This window comes from Bombina bombina, chromosome 7 (genome assembly GCF_027579735.1).
Source record: "Bombina bombina isolate aBomBom1 chromosome 7, aBomBom1.pri, whole genome shotgun sequence".
NCBI lineage: Eukaryota > Metazoa > Chordata > Amphibia > Anura > Bombinatoridae > Bombina > Bombina bombina.
The window spans coordinates 90,017,283-90,036,553 of record NC_069505.1 but is presented as its reverse complement, the minus strand read 5'-3'; the positions used below and the strand labels follow the sequence as shown (position 1 = coordinate 90,036,553).

Below are 19,271 nucleotides of genomic sequence, written 5' to 3'. Positions count from 1 at the left end.
CGACGTCCTAACACAAAATGAAGGTTCCTTTAAGGGACACCATCCAAGATGGTGTCCCTCGAATTCTGATTGGCTGATAGGATTCTATCAGCCAATCGGAATTAAGGTAGGAAAAATCTGATTAGCTGATGGAATCAGCCAATCAGATTCAAGTTCAATCCGATTGGCTGATCCAATCAGCCAATCAGATTGAACTTGCATTCTATTGGCTGTTCCGATCTATCAGCCAATAGAATGCAAGCTCAATTCGGAATTTGAGGGACGCCATCTTGGATGACGTCCCTTAAAGGAACCTTCATTCTGTGTTAGGACGTCAGAAGAAGAGGATGGATCCGCGCCGGAGGTCTTGAAGATGGAGCCGCTCGTTGTCGGATGGAAGAAGATAGAAGATGCCGCTTGGATGAAGATGTCTACCGGTCCAGATCTCCTCTTCTGCCCGTATAGGATGAAGACTTCTGCCCGATGATGGACTTCTTCAGCCGCCGCTTGGATCAAGACTTCAGCCGGAGGATGGACGTCTTCAGCCCCCGCTTGGGCTTGGATCAAGACTTTGGAGCCTGGACCGATAAGTGATACCCGGCGTGGTGAAGATAAGGTAGGAAGATCTTCAGGGGCTTAGTGTTAGGTTTATTTAAGGGGGTTTGGGTTAGATTAGGGGTATGTGTGTGGTGGGTTGTAATGTTGGGGGGGTATTGTATGTTTTTTTTTCCAGGCAAAAGAGCTGAATTCTTTGGGGCATGCCCCGCAAAAGGCCCTTTTAAGGGCTGGTAAGGTAAAAGAGCTTTTCTATTTGTATTTTAGAATAGGGTAGGGCATTTTTTTATTTTGGGGGGCTTTGCTATTTTATTAGAGGGCATAGAGTAGGTGTAATTAGCTTAAAATTGTTGTAATATTTTTCTAATGTTTGTAAATATTTTTTTATTTTTTGTAACTTAGTTCTTTTTTTATTTTTTGTACTTTAGTTAGTTTATTTAATTGTATTTATTTGTAGGTATTGTATTTAATTAATTTATTGATAGTGTAGTGTTAGGTTTAATTGTAGATAATTGTAGGTATTTTATTTAATTAATTTATTGATAGTGTAGTGTTAGGTTTAATTGTAACTTAGGTTAGGATTTATTTTACAGGTAATTTTTTTTTTTTTTTATTTATATTTTTTATTGAGGTTATGAAAATAGTACAACCAATATAAAATTCCATGCAAAAAAGGTAGTATAACATATATAGCAAACAGGTACATTCATGGTAAAGCGAAAGTATTACAGTGGGACTACATGGATAATCATCTTGAACCTCATTTTTATATTTATATTATGTTCTATAATGGGTTCCTCGAATGATAAGGAAGGCTACTCTTGAACCTTACATGGCTTATTGAGATTTAAGGAGGAACTTGGCATTTGAAGTGGTCACGTTTGGACCTAGTATGGGGATAGGAAGATGAGGAAAGTCAGCAGATCAGAACTGCTTTTAGAGAATAAAGAGAAAGGGGAAAGAGAAAGAAAAAGAATGGGGGGGGGGGAGAAGATTGGGCCTCCGTTGCAGATGTATTTTATCTAAGGGTGGAAGAGTGAAGAAGGGGTAGTGAGTTGGTGGGACACATGTAGGGGAATACGATAGATGATGTTCTAAGTTGAACCTAGGTCTGGAGATATCTGTACTACCTGTGGAGTTGCCATTGAGGCATATATATTAAGTATCAGTAGTGTATGAGTCGTTATTTAGCTCAATATTGCATTGAGCATCCCTATGTTGTGGTGTTTGGTCTAGTTAGGGTTTGGACTTAATGTGTCTCTATGTGCAGCATGTACAACTATGATTCTAATATTAATACTGGTGGATATAACCAGGTCAGCTCTAGACAGGGGGAAAATATATAGACTGAATCTATGCTATCGTAGAGATTACTTGTAATTCCTTCTTGTCTTCTGACATATTTAACTGTATATATATGATATGTATCTAGGAATCTAAGTGAGATATACACATAGGAGATTTACTGAACCCTAATATGCGGCAATAACCATGGATGCAAATAATATTATTCCCTGCGTTAGCTGGGTGTACTATAGGAGCAACTGTGACATCATTTTAAACTCCTCACACGAGTGGCTGAGTTCCAACAGTGTGTAGCTTGTATGTCCGTAGAATTTTCTGTATGAGAGCATAAACATAACAATAACAGCGATGAGACACACTATAAACATAACTACATTGAAACAACATGTGGAGAATGTTAGTTGGAAGATCTGTTCTCTAGGTCTATATAAGTTTAAAGAAAATAGTGCATGTCAGAGATACTGAGACGAGGTTCTCCCCTTTCCTACATGTATACAGAGATGCTTTAGCACCATTTCCACTTCTGGCTAAAGTAGGGGACAGTGTTAGACTACTGTAAAACAAAGTGCAGTCACATAGAATAACTATAATAAAGGCAGTGAAACTATATTCTCTCCATCTATCTTATATGGCTATGGGAACATGAATTTCTAGTATTTACCCAATTACAGGCCAACTAGGATGTTGCCTACCAGACAGATTGTAATGAGGATCTCATTTATCTTGTGCGTATGTATGAATACAGTAGTATTACATCCAATTCCAACATAAAACTAGTCAGATAACTCCCTATCTAATGGTGACCATGCTAATGGTAGGCATGATAGAAAAGTACATAACTTGGCTAATGCGTTTAAACTGAAAACATCCTACCAAACATTTAATGGACTAGCAGAGTTAGTTCATGTAGTCCACTGTGTGTCCAGCAGATGAGTGATAGAAATGGCCTCCCGGATTAAATGCTATTCTGTGACACCCAGGTTGCAGCGTGTTTTGAGCAAGCTGTATTGGCGTGGAAAGGTTTAGCCGTGGATTGAGCTTATGCGGATACAAAAAAGCAGACAACAGATTAAAGGCTTCTTCCAAGCTATAACTCTGGCTAAGGTAGGATGCCTCTAATGACTGGTTCATTGTAATCAGTGATAGATGCTCCTGTCTACTGGGGACCGGGATAGTTCCTGCAAGCTGTGTAGTCATCATGAAGCTCAGAGGGCGCTGCAACTGTCCCAAAAGTGACCTTACTTTGCGAGATGACAAGGCTGGTGTGAGCGGGTCAGCGGGTACTATGGCTAACGGTCTGCACCGGGTTAAGCTCAGGTCTGTGTCTGTGTATCTCATGCTGTCTCTACTTACTCTAATCTCTGTGTGGCGATCAGAGTACATGAGAGCTGTAGTAGGAGGTATGATGGCTGCTGGATGCGGCTTACTATGAGGCTGGATTTGTCGTCCTTCAGTCAGGGGATCAGATGACTGCTCCCAGGTGCTAACTGCAGTGCCCCCTTCTACAATCAGCGCAGACTTAAGTTCTTGGTAGGACCTCTCCCGCCTTTGCAGGATAGCGCTAGGCTGAATTTGATCTGTAGGGACAAATTCCTCCATGTTTCTTGCCTGTAGTTTGTCCCTTAGCAGTATATCCTGTAGTCTACAGGAAGTCTGTGCCAGTAGACACTCCGTATATCCTGCTGATATGCCGTGGCGGTCATCATGAATACTGTGCAAGAGAGACTCAAACTGTCTCTCCATCTTATCAGCCAGGAGTCGGAGCACATCTGTCATGGTGGTTGCCATCATGTGGCTTGAAGGTGTATTCTGGATATTGGTACAATCTTATGCCTACTGATATGTTAGGTCCTTATAATCACCCGGTGTGTCTGGGAGCCTGGGAGGGGTGCCGGCAGAATAGAATAAAGATGCTGTAGAGTTAATACTGGAGTCGTCTGGTTAGAATGTCAGTTTCCATGCGGTCTACAAGATGGCCGCTCCTCATGCAGGCAGTATGTGAATAGCGTGTAGTATGAGGAGATTCTGTGCGGGCGCTTTAGGTTCTCCTGTCTCCACCAAAACTTGTATAGTTGCTCTTCGTGTTCTCTATGTCACTAGAGGATTATTTAGTAGTTTCATGGGCAACCCTGAGCGGTCAAGCTGATAAATATTAATAACTTGTGAGCTGAGCTCTCTCAGAGTGAGACCGCTCAGGTGCCCGGCTTGCTCCGCCCCCCTACAGGTAATTTTTTAATTATTTTAACTAGGTAACTATTAAATAGTTCTTAACTATTTAATAGCTATTGTACCTGGTTAAAATAAATACAAAGTTGCCTGTAAAATAAATATTAATCCTAAAATACTACAATATAATTATAATTTATATTGTAGCTATATTAGGGTTTATTTTACAGGTAAGCATTTAGCTTTAAATAGGAATTTATTTAATAAGAGTTAATTTATTTCGTTAGATTAAAATTATATTTAATTTAGGGGGTGTTAGTGTTAGGGTTAGACTTAGCTTTAGGGGTTAATACATTTATTAGAGTAGCGGCGAGGTCCGGTCGGCAGATTAGGGGTTAATAATTGTAGGTAGGTGGAGGCGACATTGGTGGCGGCAGATTAGGGGTTAATAAATATAATATAGGGGTCGGCGGTGTTAGAGGCAGCAGATTAGGGGTAGCAGATTAGGGGTACATAGGGATAATGTAGGTTGCGGCGGAGCGGCAGATTAGGGGTTAATAAGTGTAAGGTTAGGGGTGTTTAGACTCGGGGTACATGTTAGAGTGTTAGGTGCAGACTTAGAAAATGTTTCCCCATAGGAAACAATGGGGCTGCGTTAGGAGCTGAACGTTGCTTTTTTGCAGGTGTTAGGTTTTTTTTCAGCTCAAACTGCCCCATTGTTTCCTATGGGGGAATCGTGCACGAGCACGTTTTTGAAGCTGGCCGTGTCCGTAAGCACCGCTGGTATTGAGAGTTGCAGTGGCGGTAAATATGCTATATGCTCCCTTTTTGGAGCCTAACGCAGCCCTTCTGTGAACTCTAAATACCAGCAGTATTTAAAAGGTGCAGGGAAAAAAAAGCCAGCGTTAGCTGCGCGGGTCGTTACCGACAAAACTCTAAATCTAGCCGTTAGTGAACCAAATTAGTGTTACTTATATGTGCATCTATTAGTGTTACTTATATGTGCACTATTTGTGTTACTTATATGTGCACTATTAGTGTTACTTATATGGGCATCTCACATGTATTAGAGAAAATATCAGCTCCTTCATTATAAGCCACATTTAGAGATGTACTTTGCAAGATATTTATACATAGTCCTTGTCCCTGCCCTCATATAAAGCAGCAGAACCATTATGCTGTATTGAGCTCTGCTTTGAAATGAAGGATAGTTTTTGGCCTTCTGTATTTTTTATTTGCACTAGATTAGTTCTGTTTCCATTTATTTCTATTCATCCCTTCTCAATATCCATCAGAATCAATGACACACACTGTATATACAATACAAACAAAATTACAAGCAATATTCTTCGCTGTAAAAAGATTACAAATATTTATAAGTAGATACAATAAATATAGCTGGTGTCTAAAAGTATTAAAATGATCTATCTAAATGTACACTTAAAAAAATATGGGGTTGATTACAATTTTATAAGCCGCCTACTGTTTTCACTTGTAATTCAGCATTGCTTGGCGAATTGTTAGATTTTAGATTGCACTAGAGGTCCCCTGTGCAATCCCACCACGTGCTACTTTGCAACCAATCATATAAGAGCATGGCCTGAAAATCCTCCCATGAATGAGCCATTGGCACCACATTCAATAATCACCAAATACTTCACCACCACAAATGACCAAACATTTTAGCCCCCTATTTGTGTTAATGTACAATATGTTGATCCAAGACATTTATAAGAAGCTCTGTAGATCATACCTTTCATACTGACAGATGATTTGTACTTGTAATACTGGTGCACCTTGCAAGCTAGAATCAATAGTGCTGTCAGAAACAAGAAAATGGATAGAGCCAAAAGTCCATATTTAAGTGCTTCAGGAATAGGTATAACAATTTGATAGGTTGAATGATGTGCTTCGTTTACCATGGTCCCTAAGTAATAATAAAAAAAAAAAACATTAATTAAAGGGATAGTAAAGTCCAAATTAAACATTCATGACTCTCTTAGTAATCTTAGTTGAAAGCTAAACCTAGGTAGGCCCATATGCTAATTTCTAATCCCTTGAAGGCAGCCTCTTATCTGAATGCATTTGACAGTTTTTCACAGCTAGAGGACGTTAGTTCATGGGTTTCATATATGTTTCATATAGATAACATTGTGCTTACTCCCGTGAAGTTATTTATGAGTCAGCACTGATTGGCTAAATTGCAAGTCTGTCAAAAAAACTGAGATAAACGGACAGTCTGCAGAGATTTAGATACAAGGTAATTACAGAAGTAAAAAGTATATATATATATATAACAGTGTTGGTTATGCAAAACTGGGGAATGGGTAATAAAGGGGTAATCTATCCTTTTAAACAATAACATTTTTTTTATTTTTACTATCCCTTTAATACATTTTAGTGAAAAATACAGAACTTTGGCAATCACACTTAAAAGGACAGTAAAGTCAAAATGTGTATTTCATTGATCAGAAGATTCCGTTTTAAACAGCTTTACAATTTACTAAGTGCTAGCTACTGTTGGTGCTGCACATATATCCCTTTTTTATTGGCTGACCAGATATTCTCAGCTAGCTCCCAGTAGTGCATTGTTGCTCTAGTTATATTATCTTATAAAGATTAATAATAGAAGTAAATTGGAAAGTTGTTTACCATTGTATGTTCTGTCTGAATGATGGAAGACAAAAAATTGTGTTTCATGTCCCTTTAATGAAGCATACATTTCATAAAACATTACACAGTGTATTCTAAACACTTGGAACTGGAGCTTTTATGAAATGAGCTTCCACCAGACGTTATTACAGCATAACCCATCTTGTTTACAACTGCTCCATAATAAAGTGTATATATAAATATATAATGAAGAAATAGATCCAAACTCACTGGACTTTCAAACATCAGGTGTGCTTTATTGTGACGTTTCGGGGATCAAACTGTCCCCTTCATCAGACCAAACATAAATGAGCATTAGTGTGGGCTTATATAGGCCAATAACCCCTCCCCCGAGGAGTGACATAATAAGGTATCTCTATGTAATCACCATAGTATAAATATATAGTGCACAGATCAATCAAAAATACATTACGTATCATATGAAAAGTGCTAATAAGAGAAATCAACATAATCAAATAATGCATATATAACACAGATACTGGGTATCCATACAAATCAACACATTGTCTTTAGTATAAAGATGCATTTAGGATCGGATTGTATGAGATCGTCATCAGATTATAATTAAATTACCCCCCAGAGTAACCATTTGGCTATACTGGGCATTGTTAGATGTATTTCGTTATACACATATAAGATATGCCCAGTATAGCCAGATGATTATTCAGGGGGGTAATTTGATTATATTTTGATGACAATCTCATACTATCCGATCCTAAATGCATCATTATACTAAAGACAATCAGCTAGATTACGAGTTTTGCGTTGTGAGGGGTGCAGTGTTAACTTGCAAGTTAGTGTCACCGCTCACTTTCCTAAATCGCTGGTATTACAGGTTTTCCTAAACCCGGCTTTAACAGGCAAGAAGTGAGCATAGAGCAAACTTGTGCTCCATACCGCACTCCAATACCAGCACTGCCTAAGTCAACAGTGAGCTGGTTGTACGTGCTCGTGCACAATTTCCCCATAGACATCAATGGGGAGAGCCGGCTGCAATAAAGCAGCGTAAAGCTCAGTAACGCAGCCCCATTGATTCCTATGGGGAAACACATTTTATGTTTACACCTAACACCCTAACATGAACCCCTAACACCCCTAATCTTACACTTATTAACCCCTAATCTGCTGCCCCTGACATCGCCGACACCTACATTATACTTATTAACCCCTAATCTGCCGCTCCAGTCATCGCAGGCACTATAATAAACATATTAGCCCCTAAACCGCCGCACTCCCGCATCACAAACATTAGTTAAATATTATTAACCCCTAATCTGCTGCCCCTAACATTGCCTCCACCTACCTACAATTATTAACCCCTAATCTGCCGCCCCTAACATCGCCGCCACCTACCTACAATTATTAACCCCTAATCTGTCGCCCCTAATATCACCGCCACCTACCTACAATTATTAACCCCTAATCTGCCGCCCCTAACATCCTATCTACATTTATTAACCCCTAATCTGTCGCCCCTAATATCACCGCCACCTACCTACAATTATTAACCCCTAATCTGCCGCCCCTAACATCGCCGCCACCTACCTACAATTATTAACCCCTAATCTGCCGCCCCTAACATCCTATCTACATTTATTAACCCCTAATCTGCCGCCCCCACTACACTAAATGTAGAGTAATAAGACAAGACTGTTAGAACACATCAGAAATATAGAGAGCGGTCTAAAAAAATATAGTGTATCCAATCACTTCCATCTAACACATAATCTAGATCCAACAAGTCTGAGAGGTACAGTGCTTGAACATTGATATAGCTGCATTTTTGGTATAACAGTAAACTCATACCTGCTAAAACATTCTGTAACATATATTTTTATCCCCCCCCCCCCCATTTTTTCAACTACTAAATAAAAAATTTGGGTTGATTCCCTTTTTGTATAGATTTTTATACATGTATATATGTATATATGTGTGTGTGTGTACACACATGTATACATATGTAAAACTTGCTGGATTTACATACATATATTTTTTATGGTAAAATAAATTACACATTGTAAGATCCCCCATAATCAAATATGTTAATAAAATGAGATATAATGGAGATTACCTAAAATAATCTCCTGGGTTCCCATCGCCTCATTTATATATTATCTATTATTATGATTATAGATTGTAAAACAAGAAGTTTGCTAATCATCATTTCTCATTTTCCTAGGATATTAAATAATTATGTATATACACATCTTTTAAACATTGCATTAATTAGTGCTGTATGATTTTATTATTTATCTATTTTATGGTACTAATGTATTTTAATGTATGTGCTTATGTATTGAGCAAAGTATTTTATTATCATCAATCAGGTTTTTACTTGTCTTTTATATTTGCTAAGTAGTTATTTATTTATTTATTTACTTAATGTATGTATATAAGGGATGTCTATTAGGGACTCATTTCTACAACTTTAGGTGTGAAATATTATGTACAAAAAAATAGACATTATGACCAATTCCAGTTCATTCCTAACTTGACGAAATTGTCACATTTTATACAGCCGGTCTATGAACATAGTCTGCTACACTAGACCCCAAGGGATGCGCATCTGTGCATGCGCAACTACACAAATCCACTAGAACTACTAGACGTTTATGCTATACGTCACACGTCCTCTGTATCCACACAATTGAGCATTAGAGCCTCTAGATACCCCTTTTATCTAATGTTAATAGAACGTTATGACGCTTGACGTCATACGTTGGATCACATGATCAGTAATAGCCCATTAGACGTTGGGGGCATGCCGCCGCTCTTCGTGTTTAAATGGACGCTATCTGTTTGAGAAGTTACCCCTCTGAGGAAGAAGGAGAATCTACATCCTTTGAAACGCGTCAGGGTATTGTTATAGGGTATCTGACTACCCGATTTTAGCACTCTTTGTATATTACTTATTGCCGTATTTTTATTACTCTAACATTGCTTTGCGGTACTCATACCGGACTTGTGCTTACTTGAAACCATTGTTTGCAACAAATTGGAAACATTATCCTTTGCATCTGCAAAAGGACAATTTGTACATTCTATGTTGTTATCATACCTCACAGTGTTTGAGGACATTATATGTGAGTTTAATGTGTGCTTGCTTTTACCTTTGGTTATACAATAAAAACAGTATTACACTATACAGGTATACCTCACTTTACAGCGCTTCACTTTACAGCGATTTGCTAATACAGCGCTTTGTGGAGCTGAAGTTCAACCTCCATGGATTTTGAAACAGTGCTGTAATCATCGTGAGATTGCGAGAAAAGTGACTGGCACTATTTTGTTATGCTTAGTTCACTCTGTTAACAGCATTGCAGTGCAATCTTTGTCTCAGTGCTATAGTCTGGCAAATTTTACTACAGTAATTGTCACTATTTTACAGGTACAGTATTTATTGAATACTTGCTGTGCTAGTGTTAAACTAAACGTAGCACTATTGCACCCATAATATATGTTAGTTCAAACATGTTTTCAAGATTTTAAACACTGAAAAGAAAGCTAAAACTGCCTTGTTTCACTTTAAGGCGGTTTTCACTTTACAGCGGGGCTCCGGTCCCTAAACCGCTGTATGAGCGGGGTATACCTGTATATGACCTTTTGTCTTTTTGGGTACATCTGTGGATGAGGAAGTATATACCAAGACCTCATACTCCAAGAGGCGGCGAGCACCTCCACACACAAAGTTTTGGAGACTACTATTGGAAGAACCAAATCCCCACATACTCCAAAAGGTGGATGAAACCATAGAAGCATACACTGGTATCCAGAATTAATCTACCACAAAGAACCAAGCATACCTTCCAGTGTGGCAACTTACCTCATATGATTGAGGTAAATTCTGGTAAGGGTATTCATTACATTCTAAGATCATAAAATGGACCCTCTATGACATTTTTGTTTTATATCTAAGGAATATTAGTTATCAATATCATTGATATTGTATACACATACACATACACTGCATACTATTCTGTTTATATAAGGACTTGAGAGCACTGTTAACCCCTTGTGTATTCATATATATATATAAATAGCATCACTGCCATAAGAATATGAAATGACTCAGAATCCTATCAGCCAATCGGAATTCGAGGGACGCTATCTTGAATGACGTCACTTAAAGGAACCTTCATTTGTCGTTAGTCCGTCGGTGAAGAAGGATGGCTCCGCGTCGGCTGCTTCAAGATGGTCCCGCTCCGCGCCGGATGGAAGAAGATAGAAGATGCCGCATGGATGAAGATGTCTGCCGGTCCCGATGTCCTCTTCTTGCCGGATAGGATGAAGACTTTGGACCCTCTTCTAGACCTCTTCTTGCCGGATAGGATGAAGACTTCGGACCCTCTACTGGACGGATCGGTGATACCCGGCGTGGTGAAGATAAGGTAGGGAGATCTTCAGGGGCTTAGTGTTAGGTTTTTTAAGGGGTGTTTGGGTTAGATTAGGGGTATGTGGGTTGTAATGTTGGGGGGGGGGTATTGTATGTTTATTTAAATGCAAAAGAGCTGTTTTCTTTGGGGCATGCCCCACAAAAGGCCCTTTTAAGGGCTGGTAAGGTAAATAAGCTGTTAAATTTTTATTTTAGAATAGGGTAGGGCATTCTTTTTTTATTTTTTGTAATTTAGTGTTTGTTTTTTTGTAATTTAGTTTAGTTGATTTAATTGTAGATAATTGTAGATAGTTTAGTTAATTAATTTATTGATAGTGTAGTGTTGTGTTGTTAATTGTAACTTAGGTTAGGATTTATTTTACAGGTAATTTTGGAATTATTTTAACTAGATAGCTATTAAATAGGTATTAACTATTTAATAGCTTTTGTACCTAGTTAAAATAAATACAAAGTTGCCTATAAAATAAATATAAATCCTAAAATAGCTACAATATAATTATTCATTATATTGTAGCTATATTAGGGTTTATTTTACAGGTAAGTATTTAGCTTTAAATAGGAATAATTTATTTAATAAGATTTAATTTATTTCGTAAGATAAAAATTATATTTAACTTAGGGGGGTGTTAGTGTTAGGGTTAGACTTAGCTTTAGGGGTTAATACATTTATTAGAGTAGTGGCAGATTAGGGGTTAATACTTGAAGTTAGGTGTCGGCGATGTTAGGGAGGGCAGATTAGGGGTTAATACAATTTATTATAGGGTTTTTGAGGCGGGAGTGAGGCGGTTTAGGGGTTAATACATTTATTATAGTGGCGGCGAGGTCCGGTCGGCAGATTAGGGGTTAAGAAGTGTAGATAAGGTAGCGGCGACATGGGGGGGGCAGATTAGGGGGTAATAAATATAATATAGGGGTCTGAGATATTAGGGGTAGCAGATTAGGGGTTCATAGGGATAATGTAGGTTGCAGCGGTGTACGGAGCGGCAGATTAGGGGTTCATGTTAGGGTGTTAAGTGCAGACTTAGGAAGTGTTTCCCCATAGGAAACAATGGCGCTGCGTTAGGAGCTGAACGCTGCTTTTTTTCAGGTGTTAGGTTTTTTTTCAGCTCAAACTGCCCCATTGTTTCCTATGGGGATATCGTGCACAAGCACATTTTTTAAGCTGGCCGCGTCCGTAAGCAACGCTGGTATTGAGAGTTGAAGTGGCGGTAAATATGCCTGTACGCTCCCTTTTTGGAGCCTAACGCAGCCCTTCAGAGAACTCTCAATACCAGCGGTGGGGAAAAAACACACGTAGCTAACGCACCTATTCTAACGCAAAACTCTAAATCTAGGTGAATGTGAATATCTGATTTTGTAAGTAAACATTATTAAATGGAGTTGTTAGGTTTTTCTCACAACACTTAAATACTTTTTTGTAGTCAATCTTCTATTTTTCAATTGCTACACATTATGGGCTCTATATTAAGCTGTAAGAGCAGCTTCAGAACCCCAGCATTTAAGGCTCACAGTTAGATGTGGTCTGAAGACCACTGCTACTTAACCTATCCACCACCTAAAGTGTGGCAGATTTCAATCATCTCACTCCAATTTGATTGGGATGATTTGGCGTGCACGAGCAGAGGGTAGTATTGAACAAGCAGTGGGTGTTAAATACCCATTAGGATGGATAAGGTTCAGGAGAGTAAACCTTGTCCGCTCTGCACTTAATAAATGGAGCCCTACATCTACACATACTATACATTACTTCAAGAGAACATATTTACATACCTCTGAGACGGCACAGCCTGGATACAGGGGATAGACTTCAAAACTACTTACTGGGATCGTATGTTGTTTAGACCTAAGAATATAAAAAGGGAACGCGTTAATAAAGCAACACTTAATTTAAATAGTGCAGCAAATATTGTACCCATTTAATAAAGTAATATTTTCCAGAAAAAAATGTAATCCTAATAAAAGCATAGCCATAAATTAAAGTGACAGTAAAGTCAAAATTCAACGTTCATGATTCAGCTAGAGCATGTGATTTAAACTTTAAGCTTTTCAATTCACTTCTATTATCAAATTTGCTTTGTTTTCTTGGTATCCTTATTTGAAGAGAAAACTTAGCAAGGCTGATAGGAACTTAGGAGCGTGCATGTATATATAGCATTCTATGGCAACAGTGTTTGCAACTATGTATAACATTGCTGTAGACATTGTTGCCAGATGGCTAGACATGTGTATGCTCCTGAGCTCACCTAGGACTTTTCTTTAAAAAAGGATACCAGGAGAAGTAAGCAAACTGATAAGTAAATTAAAAAGATGTTTAAAATGTAACGCTCTATCTTGTTCATTTAAAGGGACATTATACACTAGATTTTTCTTTGAATAAATGTTTTGTAGATGATCCATTTATATAGCCTATACAGCTTTTGAAAATTGGTGTATACTGTCCCTTTAAGGTTAAAGCAAAAGTTTATTCCAGAATTGTTATTGTTTAAAAAGATAGATAGTCCCTTTATTACCCATTCCCCAGTTCTGTATAACCAACACTGTTATAATAATATGCTTTTAACCTCTGTGATTACCTTGTATCTAAGCCTCTGCAGACTTCCCTTTATTTCAGTTTGTTTGACAGACTTGCATTTTAACCAATCAGTGCTATCTCCTAGGTAACCATCTACATGAACTAGCACTGTCTAGCTTTGAAAAACTGTCAAAATATACTGAGATAAGAGGCAGCTTCCAAGGGCTACCTAGGTTTAATTTTCAACAAAGAATAATAAGAGAACATAGCAAATTTGCTGATAAAAGTACATTGGAAAGTTGCTTAAAATTGCATGCCCCATCTGAATCAGGAAAGTTTAATTTAGACAAGACTGTTCTTTTAAAATTTACTTTACACTTACTTTAAAAAAAATTGTGACAAAAGTTAAAAGATGCTAAAAAATAGATTGAAGATACTGGGAAATGCATTTTTCTGCATTACCAATACTTCTGTATTAAAGAGACATAATGGTCAAATATGAAATGTGCATAGTTACATTTTAATTTTGAATTTTTTTTTTTGCAATATATTTTCTTTAGCAAAAATTCTTCTAGTAAACTTTGTGATTGTTTAAAGCAGCCATATGCATATATGCTGTGCATACCCATGCGCCAGCAATTGATACCAGCTGAAAGAGCCAACAGTGTTTTACATTGCGCCAGTGAATTCGCGTCATATAAACCACTGCTGAATCTCAGATCAGGGATAGTGCTTGAATGCTGGTGCATGTGGTCATACATTTAAATAGAAAACTTTTTGATAATAAAAGTAAGTTTCAAAAACATATATTCAAAATTGAAATCAATCTTGTGCACATTTCAATTTTATCTATTATGACCCTTTAATACTCAATGGTTGATAAGAAAAATTCCAGAAAGAAAAAGTTGGATTATTTTCCACAAAAATATATTTTGAAATCCTTATAAGATAATTATCTTATCACATACGTTCCATATACATAATGGAACAAGACAGGGATGCCCCCTCTCACTGATTCGCTTTATTCTAGATATGGAACCCCTAGCCGCACATATTAGACAAAATACAAGCACTAAAGGTTACGAGTACAAGATTAGTTTGTGCGCAGATGGCATTCTACTCCCCCTCAAGTCTCCTCACACCTCCTTAGCATCCCTAGCCGAAGAAATTAAAATATGTGGCAAACTTGCACATTTTCTTATCAATAATCAAACGTCAGTGGTGCTAAACATCAATAAAAATCCTTTCTTAGTCAAAGGTCTAGTTCCTATAAACTACAATAAAATTCCATTAAATATTTGGGGGCCAATATTTCTTCCATTCTCCACAAACTATTTCAATTTAATTATAAACCCCACCTATCGAATATACAATTGGATTGCCGTAATTGATAGCATAATCTCCTTTTGTAGTAAGGGTGCATCCAGGCTAGCAACATGAGAGTCTTGCCAAGAATATTTTATGTTTTACAGACAGACCTCACACTTACTACATCTACAATCCACTCTTATTGCTTCTATTTTGGCAATTGGAAGACTAAAATAGACAGGGCTATGTGGTGTCACCAAGGGATAGGGGAAGTATGTGCCCCATATATACAAGTATTATTAATGAACGGTGCTACAGAGTGTTAGAAAGGAATACTAAAGCAAATGACAAAGCTTGGGATGCTATAGACTCCCAGATCCTTAAACCACCAACAGTGAGACCACTTTCCTGTATACCAGCCATGCAATGCCAGATAATAGCTAGATATTCAAGGTTTTACCATGATATATTTTCTATCTGGGATAATAATATCAAACATATTAAAGGAATATCTACTCCTAGCTCTCTCCTATAACCTGTATATCATAATGCAGAATTTATTGGAGGAATAAATTCCATCCCCAGTTACCAAAACAATACTGAAGCAGGGTTTTCTACATCAGGGGAAACTTAGACCTAGAAAAGATTTACAAAATATAGCAGGAGGATTTCTTACATCTTGGCTGAAATATGCACAGTTGCATCACTTATTGCTAACTTCTCCATACAAGCTCAATTCTTTTCAGAGATTTAACCCCTTTTAAGTAAGCACCGGTGTGGGCAGCAGGATGTCATCTTCAGAGGCTCCTTAGCCTTGGTGAGAGGGGTTTTAGGAGATTGGTTGTATAATTCATTGCCTAACTATACCCAGAAGTGGCAAACAGAACTACCACTAACCCTAACACACCAGAAATGGTTGAGACTATTTTGCAACACCTTGCATATCAGAAATTAACTTTAAAGTACTGTCACAATGGTAACTAACACCTAGACATCTTAAAACTATATTTCCTAGATCTTCTCTTAAAAATAGGTAGTATGGCCCACAAATTACTTGAGCAAAGAATGTGTTACCTTTTAAAAAAAAACTTTTGGGTGACTCATTTTCCCTTACACCTTTAATTATACTGTTTAATGACTACTTAAACATGATTGTAATCTTAGATTAGCCTTTCTTCAAATTGGCGTACATAGCATCCTTTCCCTGAAAGCTCGACATTGGAAGTCAATCTCAGTTCCCAGCTTAGCGGAATGGAAAACAAAAAGGCATACTTAAAAAAAAACAGGGTAACTATATTACAAGACTTCAAGTTTTATTGGGAAACTTTACAAGCACAAACAGGATTTTAGATCTTAAAGGGCCCCTTATCCAAATAGAGATAGTAAATAGTCATCACATTCCACTCCTTCAATTCCTCTACTCCATCTTCTCTCTTATAATTTCTTTCTTTGGACCAGTTTTCCTCTTTTCTTGTTGTTCAGTGTACCCTTTTTCTTCTTCTTATATTCCTTTCTTTTTGGTTCGCATAGTTATTAACTGTTTTTGTATTAACATCATGCATACTTAAAGGGAAAGTAAACACCAGAATTGTTGTTGTTTAAAAAGGTAGATAATCCATTTATTACCCATTCCCCAATTTTGCATAACCAACACAGTTATAATAATATAATTTTTACCTCTGTGATTACCTTATATCTATGCCTCTGCAAACTACCCCCTTATTTAAGTTCTTTTGACAGACTTGCATTTTTAGCCAATCAGTGCTGACTCCTAGGAGCTTCACATGTCTGAGCTCAATATTATCTATATGAAACACATGAACTAACACCCTCTAGTGGTGAAAAACTGTCAAAATGCTTTCAGATTAAAGGTAGTCTTCAAGGTCTAAGAAATTAGCACATGAACCTCATAGATTTAGCTTTCAACTAAGAATGCAAAGACAACAAAGCAAAATTGGTAATAAAAGTAAATTGGAAAGTTGTTTAACATTGCATGCCCTATTTAAATAATGAAAGATTTTTTTTTTCTTTACTGTTCCTTTTAAAGGGCAGTTTAATCAAAAATTGTCCCCCCTTTAATTTGTTCCCAATGATCCACTTTACCTGCTGGAGTGTATTAAATTGTTTACAAGTATTTCCATTACCCTTATATTGGCATTTGAAATAGTTTATTTAGCCTGTGGTATCCCCACCCATCCTCAAAGTTTTTGGCCTCAAGGCCAAGCTGTGTTATTACAGTCAGTAGAAGAAATTACACTCCCAGTTAATAAAATATTATTTTTTCATTGTTCTCTCCAAGTATTGGTGATTGGTTTATGGGCAGATATAAGATAAAGAAGCATGTATATGTACACAATGTGATAAAGTAATGATATCTGATTATACTTTATATACTGATTATACTTTATTATATTTTGTTAGGTTGTGGCTTCAAAACACAAAATCAGCTAATTCATATACACAAATAAACCTTACAAAAGCAAATCTCATACATTTTATACTCTGCAGTGTGTAAAAAAAGTAATTGGAAACACATTAAGGGGAAAACAATGTTATAGTATACTGTCCCTTTAAGTAACACCTTCATATTATGCTTACTTTGGACCATTTTGACTATTGTAGTCATTCTAACCCTTGAGGTCTGGTGGGACATCATCAGACTTCTAGTTCTACCTGAAACTGCACTTACAGTTCCAGTTATAGTACAGATTGTCTTATTCCTTGCAAGACTGAGTTATGCTGTAACTTATTTTTCTATGCATCAAGCTACTTATTATTTGTATGTACTGAATATTGGCTTATTTGCATTGTGATACTTATTGTTTTGTTCAAGCTTGAATAAAACTCAATAAATTAAAAAATATATATTTACTTCAACAGATTCCTTGAATTTAATTTAAAAATGTTTTTTAAGCATTTATTTTTTTCTCTTGCATTATAAGTTTGCTTAATGACATTGACATAAAGGTGTGCCAGTCAAAGTTAAACAATTCATGGCAGAGTACCAAGATTGTTGTAATATTTATTTATTCAAGTTGCTTTGTTTAATAATCTCCACTTTGCTTTCTAGTTGGTTTGATCTCATTATCGCAGAAAGGCCTAAGTCCTACATAATATTGTCTGCATTACAACATTTTTTTTTCATTCTTCATGTAACACAATTGTTTATGTCCTAAATTTGAGCAATAAGGTCAGGGGACAGGTCCAACAAAAAAAAAGTGTGGGAACTCACCAAGACTTTCTACCCCCTCACAATTAATATTGTTTTGTACACACACACACACACACACACACACACACACACACACACACACTGTATTTATATGTATATAATCTATATACATTGGTTAATGAAAGCAAATTAAAGTTTTGAATTTGGGCCTGAGACGACTTCTTTGTCACAGAGTCTAACCCACTTAAAGTGCAATAGTCCTATTTCTGCTGAGGAGAGCTAAATAACAACATAACAAGCCACACAGAAATGTACGCACCATGTGTTCCACACAGTGCAGGGTGATCACACAGCAGGACCGCTGACAGACTTGCATTTAGTGTATTGTAGGAAGTGTTACTGCCCATTACTAGAGGATCTCACTGTCCCTCTAACCAGACTGTGCTCCAGCCCCTACCACCAGCAGCAGCAGCAGCAGTGTTTACTGAAGAGTTCATGTTCTCTTTCCAGGGGTAACTTAGTTCCACCTGCAAAAATAGTACAGGTACTCCATTCCCATGCGTTCCTGCTGGACTTGACCCCTGAATAAGGTAGACTTCTCATACCTTCGCCTAGAGTCTCAAGCTCCTGAATGACTTTCTTACTGGACAACCTGAAGGTGACTGGGCACAGGTGGTAGGCGGGGTTTCACAAGAGCCCCTCCCCTTAGCTCTACCTTAGGCTGGGATTGCCACCTTTTCTGGGAAAAAATACCAGCTATGCTCATTAGCATACATTAGCATAAATAATTATACAGCATAAATAAGAAGCTAAAGCTGCTATGACTTTACATGATCAGTAGTTTTTTTTAATTTGATTTCAACACCCTTAGAAGGTATTTCACCATGATAGCATCTTTATTTCAATATTTAAATTTTGACCTGAACCATAAAAATACCGGCCATGTCTGTAAAATACTGGCTGTGTGGCAAACCTTCCTTCAGCCCAACATTAGACATCACTCACTTTTTATATTTTTCACAACTGCAGTTTTCTTTATTATCAATAATAACTTCATGCACATAACTTTGATAACCATACTTACTTTTAATATATTGAATTGTTAAGTGAACCCACTATAGTATAGCAGATTCATTGTGAATTGCTATCGCATCCAGGCTCAAAGCAGCAGGCTGAAATACTTAGGGCGTGTGGTGCCTTTTCTAATT

General features: G+C 37.3%; 1 protein-coding gene across 2 annotated transcripts in view; it reads right to left on the bottom strand.

The window, feature by feature from the left end:
- LOC128665906 (synaptotagmin-A-like) overlaps positions 1 to 19,271 on the bottom strand; it is a 150,479-nt gene that overhangs the window by 56,938 nt on the left and 74,270 nt on the right. The window contains exons 1-3 of one of the 2 annotated variants that reach the window (XM_053720155.1): positions 19,148 to 19,166; positions 12,842 to 12,914; positions 5,759 to 5,932 (exon numbers count right to left, since the gene is read on the bottom strand). In XM_053720155.1, the coding sequence (XP_053576130.1) occupies positions 5,759 to 5,927 (169 nt within the window). In that variant the 5' untranslated portion in view covers positions 5,928 to 5,932; positions 12,842 to 12,914; positions 19,148 to 19,166. Of the gene's footprint in view, positions 1 to 5,758; positions 5,933 to 12,841; positions 12,915 to 19,147; positions 19,167 to 19,271 lie in introns of those variants that run through there. The other variant, XM_053720154.1, reaches the window with a different exon arrangement.